Below are 11,624 nucleotides of genomic sequence, written 5' to 3' on the forward strand. Positions count from 1 at the left end.
CTTCTGGACGGAAGCTTTTCTAGCTTTTGGAAAGAAGCTTTCCAGCTTTCTGGAAAAAGCATTTTCAGCTTCTGGAAGGAAGCTTTTTCAGCTTCTGGAAGGAAGCCTTTCCAGCTTCTGGAAGATAGCTTTTCTAATTTCTGGAAGGAAGATTTTCTAGCTTCTGTAAGGAAGCATTTCCAGCTTCAGGAAGGAAGCTGTTCCAGCTTCTTGAAGGAAGCTTTTCTAGCATCTGGATGGAATTTGTTTTAGGTTTCGGAAGCAAGTTTTTCCCACCTCTGAACGAAGCTTTTCCAGCTTTTGAAAGGAAGCTTTTCCGGCTTCTTGTCCAGTTTTTGGAATGGAAGCTTTTCCAGCTTCTGGAAGGAAGCTTTTACAGCTTCTGAAAGGAAGCTTGTCCAGCTTCTGGAAGGAAGCTTGTCCAGCTTCTGGAAGGAAGCTTTTCCAGCTTCTGGAAGGAAAACTTTTTCAGCTTCTGGAAGGAAGCTTTTCCTGCTTCTGGAAGTAAGCTTTTCAGGCTTCTGGAAGGAAGCTTTTCCAGCTTCTGGAATGAAGCTTTTCTAGCTTCTGGAAGGAAGCTTTTCCAGCTTCTGGAGGAAAACTTTTCCATCTCCTGGAAAGAAGCTTTTACAAATCCTGGACGGAAGCTTTTCTAGATTTTTAAAAGGAAGCTTTTCCAGCTTTCTGAAAGACAACATTTTCAGTCACTGGAAGAAAGCTTTTCCAGCTTCTGGAAGCAAGCTTTTCCAGCTTCAGGAAGAAAGCTTCTCCAACTTCTGGAAGAAAGCTTTTTCAGCTTCTGGAAGAAAGCATTTTCTGTTACTGGAAGGAAACCCTTCCAGGTTCTGGAAGCAAGATTCTTCAGCTTCTGGAAAGAAGTTTTTCCAGCTTCTGGAAGAAAGCTTTTCCAGCTTCTGGAAGGAAGCTTTCCCAGCTTCTGGAAGGAAGCTTTTCCAGCTTCTGAAAGTAAGCTTTCCCAGCTTCTGGAAGAAACCTTTCCCAGCTTTTGGATGGAAGCTTTTCCTGTTGCTGGATGAAAGCTTTCCTCAAAGTAGAACAGCAATCGGCGATCAACACAACTCATCCTGCAATCTCTCACGTCCTCATTACGACTTCATGCCACACTTCGCACAAATCGCCTTCCCTCCTAACCCTAACACAGTCGCACACATATAAAAAAATCTGAAAAATCACAAGCACTCGCACGGCCACCCGCCCACTATCACTAGATTTCCGCCATATCCCGGTTGGAATGTTCGATTGCCGCTAGGAGATCATGTTTCTGCCGCACGTACAGGCGGCCCTTCTTCCAGGGGTTCTGCAGCTGCAGCGGTCGGAAGTCGTCCCGCAGGCAGCGTTCCCTGGCCCCTATAACCGCCACCAGACAAAAGTTGTCCAGCTTGTCGGCGGCGTAGATGGGACCCTCCTTGCCCTTGAGGACCACCGCCATGTTGAGCTGCTTGACGACCAGATCGATCACCTCCCGTGCCGTTGTCTTCTGGGTTACGCGCAGCTTGAGGGACGTTCCACTTGGGAGCCCGGTCTCGTAGGCGGCGTACACCTGAACGATGCTAGTCGTCAGTGGGCTGGTCGGCTCTGTTGGGGGATTAGATTCGGTGGCTGTGGTGGGCTCGGGAGGATTCGTAGTAGCTACCGGCGGGACAGGTCGTCTTTGGGAGGATTGAGCAAGGTCCGGTACAGTAGTTGCCGGTGGCATTGTCCGATGATCCAGCACGTCCGGTGGGAGTTGCTGCAGAGGACCTTGTGGTTCCTCGGCAATGTGTAGGGCTGTTTGAAAACCTTTCGCTTCGTTCTGTAGGGCGGTCAAGGTGGGCTTTAGGTACGTCGTAACGATCGGTTCGTAGTCCGGTTCGATTTGGTTGAGCGTCTTCAAAGCTTGATCACGAGGTTTTTTGCTGACTTTCAAGGGAGCAGGAATAACGGTTCTATTCTCGGTGTCTTCCCCAGCGGAAGCCTTCGTTACGCTGGCTATGGTGGCCACGAAAGGCGAACGAACACTCAACAGTGGGCTAGATGTAGCCGAATAGCTGGAGTACATCGTTGGAGGCCGTTTCTTGGTTGCGCTGGAATGTTCCGAGGATTTTTTCTTATCCACCAGGGTATCTTCGGACCTAGAGGGTGGTAATCGGGGAGTTACAAATTCCTTTTCCGGTTCAACCTCGGTCACCGAGTAGTAACTGTTGGCGGAGTTGGAGTATGCCGAATCGGCACTGTTCTTACGCGAGTTCATATTGCTTACGTTGAGGAATCTTTGACTGTTGTACTTTAGCAGTTGCTCGGACTTGGAGTGTTCCGCATCTAGAAGACCGTTGTGCCCTAAGGGGTGTTCAACAGCTGGCCCAGGCCAGGAACCCCTACCAGGACTACTCTTATGAAATACCGGTGGATTGGTCGGCGGTTGAAGCAGCTGTGTCTCACTGCCTCCTTTCTTCTCAGCACCACTCTTCTTTCCAAAATACGTGCTCTTGTAATCCAAGATCTGCTTCATGTTCAATTCCGGCATATTGGCCCTGTCCCTAGCGTACCCTATGACGTCCATCAACCATCGAACGCCCTTCCACACCGTGTTCAACCCAGAAGACAAATCCTGAAGCTTAGCTAACCGATCCTTAGCTTTCTGCAGCTCCGACGTGCTGAAGGCCTCCCGATGCAGATGATTGGCCATCATAGTGTCCAGCTCCAGAATACATGACAACCGCGAGTACTTCTGCACTATACTGCTCTGGTACGACTTCAGGTGGATCATCTCGAAGGCCTGGATGGGCATGGAGAACAAATCGCCCCGCTGCAGCAGGATGTCCTTCTGGCCCGGAACGGCACAGCTGCTTTCCGCCGGCGGGCAGATGATTAGGAAACTTACATCGTTGTTCAGTTCGATCACTTCGACGTCGTACAGGCGATGGGCGACGGCCACGTCCATCGGGATGTCCATGTACTGGAACAGGTTGTGCACGGCTTTGGTAAGAATTTCTAGGAAGTGCAGCTGCACCTCCGTTGGGGCTTGGTTCTTTGGACGGAACTCCAGGATGCTGGGCGCTTTGTGCTGCTTGATGAGCTCCCATTCCTCGCTGTGGGGAAAAGAGAATAAGGGATTTTAGATGATGTGGTTGGATCGTGTTTGATGACTAATACATGTGTATGTGTTAGATTCTGATCTTTAAGGTACTTAATCACTATTTTAATGCAAGTCTCTTAAAAGTCTCTTTTGGTAATCAAAATGGTCTTCAAAGTCACCTTTTTTCCTTATTTTGCTTGCAGTTAACCCTGATTCTAGAGGCTCCAGAGAAACCTTCAGAGTCTATTTCCTCACTATCTCACAGGTTCTTCGAGAATTTCTTCACAAATTCCATGAAGAAAAGCTTCAGGAATTCTTCTAATGATTTATTCAGAGTTTTTTTTAATGAAATATTTTTTGGGACTCCTCGAAGGTTCTCTCCAGAAATTTCTTTAGAGATTTCTCCACCAATTCTACCAGCGGTTTTTCAAGGGGATGCTTAGGTAATTTTTTTCAGAATTTGCTTCAGGAAATCGTTTTTTATTTTAACACTATCACCTCCAGTGATTTCTCCAGAAATAACTCTAATTTTTTTTTTCAGAAACTTCACATTCGTTTAGATATTTTTACACTAATTCTTTTGCCGATTTCTGCAATTGTTATTCTAGACGATTTCCCAAAGATTGGTACATGATTTCTTTCAAGAAAATCCATGAAGTTTTGTTCCAGAGTTATGAAGAAATACGTTTAGGGATTTTTACAAGAAACCCTACAAGAAGTCGTACGCAGAATTCATCCACTATTACTTCTAAGAGTTGCTCCAAGAATGAATTTAGAGATTATTAGAAGAAATCTAGTAGGAGTTCTGCAAGAATTCCTTTATAAATTCGACCACATGAAATTACTCCACAACTTTTCCAGGATCTTCTCCAGAATTTCATCCAACTCCTGCAGTTTTTGTAATCACTTTTTGAGATATTTCTTGAGTAAAATCTCCACGGGTTAAGTTTTCCTATATTTCCCATTGCAGCTCCAGAGCTCTATTGATTTTCGGCGAACTAGAGACAAGCCGAATCAGATGATTACACAGCGTAACATAAATGACATTTTTGCATGTCTCAAGGATCAAATTATGTGTCTTCAGTAGATTCAGAGTTGCTGGATTGATGCCTTTCTCAGAAATGATTCAACACGTCATTATTTGAGCTACAGGTCGCCGAAATTGTATAAAACACTGGTTTCAATAATGTTTGCATGAAATTTAAGGTATGGTAGGTTTGCATCTCACGATTAGGTTCAGATTAAGCCAACTTTTTCAACATGCTCGGAGTCTCCATAAAAAAAAATCTTTGTTGTTCTTATATGACAAAATACTATACTTTTATAAACCATAAAAAAAACTTTTGAGCATCGAAAGTATTATGTTTATTCTGCGCGGCGCGTGAGTCGAGACGAGTCGCTCTCACCTCGAGTGACGTGAGACGACTAATGTTAATCAAATAGGAGCGAGTCGAAAATTGTCACCTCCTTCGACTCGTGCCACCTCACACGCCGCGCAGAATAAGCACAATTGTTGAGCAATTCTCGCTGAAACCAGGCCGCCATCGGCACCCATCGTTAGAATTCCAATTTTATGTCACTGATCGCTAGTTTTCGATAAAACTTAAGGGTGGTCCTTTCTGTTTTCTCAAATTGGTGGACCCCTCGTACGCCAGCTAGCTGAACAGTTTGCGAAAAAGCCCATTTTTAGATAAATCTCGGGTATTTCTTAACGGGATATGTCTCATATTTCGCTTGGAACACATAGCAAACTTAGTGGCATCGTATAGAGAAAAGATATAGCTTTCATTTAAACTTGAAAAAAATTTGGCGGCCATTTTGAATTTGGCCGCCATTTTGAGTTTTGTTAGAAAAATCGATTTTTCACCATTAGCGCACCGCTAGTTTTGAATTCTGAGATCACCATCAGAAAGCTAAGGAAAAATTGCGTAAGATAGGCTACAGAAACTAGGTGAGCAATGGTATTTACCCTATCAATTGAACGATTTTCTAAATCATGTAATACGATTTTGACGTACATGGCGAGTGCAATCAATACAAACATCATTTTTTGTACAACAAAGAAACAAATTTTCAACCTTTGGTGTTTTATTCGAGTCGAGTAAAGAATAAGAATATTATTTTTAGTGAAAAAATCTGGCGGCCACTTGGATTATGACGCCATCTTGATTTTAGGTAGTAGAATTAATTTTTCACCTTGATAGCACTCAGCATGTCGAATTTAGAGGCTACCAATAAAAAAAGGTTACGTATGCTCTTCTTCTTATTATTCTTCTTTTTACTGACGTAACGTCCCTACTGGAACCGAGCCTGATACTCAGCTTATAAATCCAGGTTATTAAACAGGAATTTTCTTTTTTAATGCGATTTCTGACAACAGAATAATTCTTTGACATATCTTTGAATTCAGTAATAATGAATAAATAAATTCAATAAATGAAAACATTGATTGTATTAAACAAAATATTTTTTACCCTATGCATTGTTGTTCATTGTATGAAGTTTATAGATTGCGTGTTGGGTCATTAGTAAGCCTGGTGGTAATATCTGTAGTTCTAACGAAAAACATTGACAAAAGAGCATTAATTTATAATGAAAGTCTTAAATTTTGAAGCAAAAAACATCCTTGATTTTCTAAGCCATAAAGTATCGTTTTTAGTACCGCCCATCATGCATGTGAAAAATAGTGAAATTGAATTATGAGAAGCAGGTTTTGTTCTAATGTGGACGTAATGCCGAAACGTAGGTGTATAATTTCGAGGTTAGAAAAACTGGCGGTCATTTTGGCTTTCGACGCCATCTTGGTTTTTAGCAGTTGCATGATTTTTTACCAACTCAGTGCTCATCATGTTGAATTATAAGGCCTCCGTTAAAAAAAATAATCAGATTCTATCTTCCTTATCTTATCTCAGCTGTTCAACTGATTGTTCATTTGTATCAATGGTCTTAGACCAAATAAATGAAAGAAATAATGCTGGTGTAGAGGTGTTTACGGGTAGTGGACGCCAGCGCGATGGCTCGTATAATTTATTATTATCTCGACGCTTTCGCGAAATAGCGCACCTTGGGTGCTGAATAACGGAATAATAGTTTACAGTGCATGCAAATAATGTGTAGTGTAGTGCGTTAATTCGGTTTAAAAGGAAATTTATTAATTTATGTTCCTCGTTCTTCTGGAGATCAGATCAATTGATTTGTTGTCCAAATTTCGCATACATATGAGTGTATAGTGTAGTACTGTGTGTATGTTGTTAGCTTACTACCATATTCTTATTTATCAAGAGTGGTGAGTACCTGTCGAGTTACTCGTTCAATGAGAATCTGAGAGCTCACGTCTTTCTGCCATTTCAAGGTAGGTAAACAAACCTTTGCCATGGTTTCAACTTTAACTCCGCATTGCGGTTTCATGCTTATAGTTAGGACCATAACTGCTATATGCACCATTATGCGGAATTTAATATTTTCATTTTATACATTCTCACTCTCATGGTTTTCATGTGAACACGCAGAATGTGGGGTAGAAAATATTCAAATGCTCCAAAAAGAAGCTTGTAATGAAGTACTAGATCAACGGTAAGTTGTCAGGTACGCTCAATTTTCGCATGGATCTCATCCCATACAATGTTGCTTCAATTTACAATTGTATATCGTATTGGTGTACGCAATTCGTAAATAGGAGAACTTTTTGGACCGGGACACAATGCATATGTTTGTGTCTCACTTGATAGTTAATACTAGTGTTACACTGTCTGTTTGAGCGCAAATTTATGCATGGTGTTGTTGGTTTTGATAATCGCAATACAAGCTTTTAGTTTGTATTGCATTTATTATCTTTTTTCTTTTTTTGCTAACGCGAAAGAGTGATAGGGCGCAGCGTATACCATCAACACAATGCCAGTATATGATCGTATCCCACTAAGGCATGTATTGATACAGATCGATACGTGCGCCTGGGGTACCATATCGTGGTCTGCATTTTGTTCATGGCTCGCTGCATTAATATATTTCCGATCTACTTGTCTCTGTGCAGTATTGAGTGGAAATAAGGATATGAATATGGTCGTTCTAGTACTAAATAAATTTTCGTTTTATTTTCATTTTTTCGACTTGTGGAGCTATTTCTATACAGGAACATAACTTTGGAAATAGTGCGCCTGATTACACATCAGTTATGCCATGCATTGCACTACTTCTGACGTTGTATTTAACGTATAAATATAGTTTCAGAAGTTAAATTTTGATATATTCAAAAATCTATTTGGCACTAGAATGACATAATTTTCAATACAAGCATGCGTTGCGATCGTGTTGCTTATTAATTTTCATCTACCATGGTGTACTAGAGTGAAGTACAATTTGTGAACTTTCGTGAGATTCGGGGTGTCTCTCAGGGGTATAGCAGTATGTGCGCCAGAGAAGTATCACTGTATTTGCGAACTGTGAACTATTGTGTATTCACTCCTTGATTTTGCGTTATGGTCACCTAAAGTCAATGTATTGGTGATCACCAATTATCGTACAAAGCTTTAGAAGCAATCTGAATTCAGATGATCCTTCTTTTTGGCTTTGGACGTCGTCGATTGCAGTTCGTTTTTTTTTCTTGCTTCGCAACAGAAACCGTATCTACAACAAAATGGCTGAGCATTCAGGTAACACTGGTACTGATAGTGCTATGCAGCATTCTAAATCTTCTTCAGGAGCATTTTCTGGACATGCTTATGGAGAAAATAAAAATGCTGTACTAGGACTTTCAGGTGCAAAGCCAACGACGACCACAAATAATGGTGGTAATTCTTCTCTTGCCGGCAAAGGCAAGAACTATGCTAAAAACCAGAGGAAGAAGCAAAACCGTAAGGCCGCTTTGGCCGGAAATGCTTCTCTTTCTGGAGAAACAAGTGGTTTACGTTCTTCATTGCGTTTGCAAATTAGACTTGAAAAAGGCTTTTTTAATAACGCTTTGAAGGATGAACTATTTAGGGACTTAGGCGTCCTCCTTTATCAAATGCCGCCTGGTTCGTCAATCCCATCATTCTACGGGTCTGGACTAAGATATGGCAAAATTTGGTTTTCTCCAGAAAACCAAGAAAGCCATGACTGGTTGAGACAGAGTTTGATGGCGATTAATGATAAGGCGCCTAATGATTACAAGTTCACCATTGAACCATACAACCTTCATCAAAATGGAATTTGCTTGAACATTCCGTGGAATGCAAATGAAGGATTAAATCAGAACGATGTTCTGAACAGACTTGTTTTCCAGAATCCAATGATAAAGGCAAACTTTTGGAGGATTAATAAAGTCACACCGACTGAAAAAGGAAATAAACTTTTCTTTTTCAGCATATGTGATGACTCGTTAAACCTTCTTAAAAAACAGAATTTTCTGATAAACTACGGTTTTCAGAAAGTTTCTGTTCGTGTTCCTTCGAAAAAATAATTCTTTAGGACTCATATTCCAAGTCTTCAATGTATTTGCAGATCTTGAGAATTGTTTAATGAATGTTTCAGTATCCCTTCGGGGGTGCAGAAGTTCGTTCATCTAAATTTTATGAAGAATTGAACAAATTATTCCAACTTGAATTTAAGTTTATTTCTTCATAAAACTTATTCATTCAAATATCCCTTTGGGGTGTTTGTTTGAAACAAATCCTCCCTTACCCCTCCCCTTTTCCTTACCCCATTTCCTTTTTCCTTTTCCAATCGGGTAAGTGATGAAAATGGCTGTGAAGTGCGAGGCACAAATCTCCCAACTGATGGAGAACGTGCCGCCTGAGCCGACGTTCTGATACCTGATACCTGAAGCCTGGTGGTAATATCTGTAGTTCTAACGAAAAACATTGACAAAAGAGCATTAATTTATAATGAAAGTCTTAAATTTTGAAGCAAAAAACATCCTTGATTTTCTAAGCCATAAAGTATCGTTTTTAGTACCGCCCATCATGCATGTGAAAAATAGTGAAATTGAATTATGAGAAGCAGGGTTTTGTTCTAATGTGGACGTAATGCCGAAACGTAGGTGTATAATTTCGAGGTTAGAAAAACTGGCGGTCATTTTGGCTTTCGACGCCATCTTGGTTTTTAGCAGTTGCATGATTTTTTACCAACTCAGTGCTCATCATGTTGAATTATAAGGCCTCCGTTAAAAAAAATAATCAGATTCTATCTTCCTTATCTTATCTCAGCTGTTCAACTGATTGTTCATTTGTATCAATGGTCTTAGACCAAATAAATGAAAGAAATAATGCTATTTTACAACTCGAAGATATGCAGAAGAATCATTCAGGTAGCAAATAACCGTTGAAAAAATCCTTTTTGATAATTTGTTTTTAAAACTAGTTAAGCTGAAGGGCTGGCTCTGTTCCAGTAGGGACGTAACGTGAGGAAAAAGAATAAGAAGAAGAAGAATAAGTGTAACGGTAGCATTGAAATTCAACATGCTGAGTGCTAACAAGGTTGAAAACACATTCTACTACTTAAAACCAAGATGGCGTCATAATCCAAGATGGCCGCCAGATTTTTTCACTCAAATTAATACTCCTATTCTTCATCTGTTTTCAAATAATACACCAACGATTGAAAACTTGTTTCTTTGTTGTACAAAAAATTATGTTTGCATTGATTGCACTCGCCATATACGTCAAAATAGATAGAACATGATTTAGAAAATCGTTCATATCATAGTGTAAATACCTTTGCTCACCTAGTTTTTGTAGGCTATCTTACGCGATTTTTCCTCAGCTTTCTGATGGTGATCTCAGAATTCAAAACTAGCGGTGCGCTAATGGTGAAAAATCTATTTTTTAACAATATTCAAGATGGCGGCCAAATTTAAAATGGCCGCCAAATTTTTTTCAAATTTAAATGGAAAGCTATATCTTTTCTCTATACGATGCCACTAAGTTTGCTACATGTTCCAAGCGAAATATGAGACATATCCCGTTAAGAAATACCCAAGATTTATCTAAAAATGAGCTTTTTTCGCAAACTGTTCAGCTAGCTGGCGTACGAGGGGTCCACCAATTTGAGAAAACAGAAAGGACCACCCTTAAGTTTTATCGAAAACTAGCGATCAGTGACATAAAATTGGAATTCTAACGATGGGTGCCGATGGCGCCTGGTTTCAGCGAGAATTGCTCAAGTATTGTTTGACACATAAAGTTTGTGGCAAAGTGGCAAAATTATGCAAATAAATAGGCATACAAGCTTGGTAAACTTGCATGCAAAGTTGGCTAAAATCGACAAATTCTGCCATTTTAACTGTCAATATTTCAAAACTTAGACGTTCTATAATATTTTTGAAAACGGCAATCTTTCTTGAAAATTCTGACAAATCGTTGTAGCAATTCTCTTTGGTATTTACTGTAGTTATCTAAGAAAACATCTAGTTTGGAGAAATCTATAATAAGACTTAGAAATACTCTTATGGTGGTAAGCTCCAATCGCGTATTATCCTCGATTTACTATAGTAATATCGAGGATAATACGCGATTGGCGTATTAACTTCGATGGAGCTTACCACCATTAGAGAAAATACCTGCGTCAGATTCTATTAGGAATCAAACTCTTAGGGGCAGTCCATTAATTACGTAAGACGATTCAACGGTTTTAAGACCCCCCCCCCCCCTTCACCCCATAGTAATTTTTTTTTTGTATGAAACTGTAGTATAGCATCTCTCACAGACGATTCTACCCCATTACCCCGAAAGCCATTTCCCCGATTGCCATCACCCCGAATTCCATTACCCCGAATTGACAATTATTCTTGACATGATGATATTTAATGACATTTCCCATGACATTGGAATTCGGCACAAGGGTAATGTCATTCGCGGTGATGGATCATTCTGGGTTTTGGAATTCGGGATAATGGCGTTCAGGTTAATGGCATTCGGGGTAATGAGATAGAATCCTCACAGACTACAACAGTATCGAGCCATTCGGGTGATTTATGTTTTGCATAAAATTGGTAATATAATTGGTAATACATATATTGGCGGATAAATGGGATGAATTTATTACTCGTGTGTCAATGATCGTTAAATTTTCCAAAGCCTGGTAGTAGGTCCGTCCCACTCGTGCTCAGATTGGGTACCACTTCTAGTACTGCATTTGGTCCCTCGGTAGTGCAAAAGGTACCCATGTTTGACAGATCACAGTACACTTTTCACGGCGTTCTAGATTACCTTATGAGCCATAAAATTTTGGGCAACTGCAAGGGACATGGAGGTCTTTAGGCTGTGTCTTTGCTGGTAGCGTTGCAAGAAGTGTGTTGGAAGGGATCAATGGAGCGAACGTTTAGAGCTGGGAATGGCTTGTGTAGTGATGGGTGATATGCAGAGGTGTGAGATCGGATGGTGGCCGATCAATGAGAGAATGTGCAAGTTGAGGATAAAAGGCATTGGCGTAGCTAAGATTTTTTTTTCTGGGGGGAGCCAGGGGGGGGGGGGGCAGCGTGTTCTGATGTCACAAATGTAATATAGGGTAGATGTACCAGTTATGGCCATAGTTGTTCCCTATTTAGCCATACGTGATATCTTGAATGCCTTCA

At 40.6% G+C, this 11,624-nt stretch overlaps 1 protein-coding gene across 1 annotated transcript; it reads right to left on the minus strand.

Moving 5' to 3' along the window:
- Nucleotides 1–242: 242 nt before the first annotated feature.
- LOC110674147 lies at nucleotides 243–3,094 on the minus strand (the record flags this gene model as incomplete). The annotated part of the gene is made up of 1 exon (XM_021837952.1): nucleotides 243–3,094. A coding segment is annotated over one exon (1,869 nt), but the record flags the coding sequence as incomplete, so codon positions are not given.
- Between the last annotated feature and the right edge of the window lie 8,530 nt (nucleotides 3,095–11,624).

The sequence above is a fragment of the Aedes aegypti genome, chromosome 1 (assembly GCF_002204515.2).
Source record: "Aedes aegypti strain LVP_AGWG chromosome 1, AaegL5.0 Primary Assembly, whole genome shotgun sequence".
Classification (NCBI taxonomy): Eukaryota; Metazoa; Arthropoda; class Insecta; order Diptera; family Culicidae; genus Aedes; species Aedes aegypti.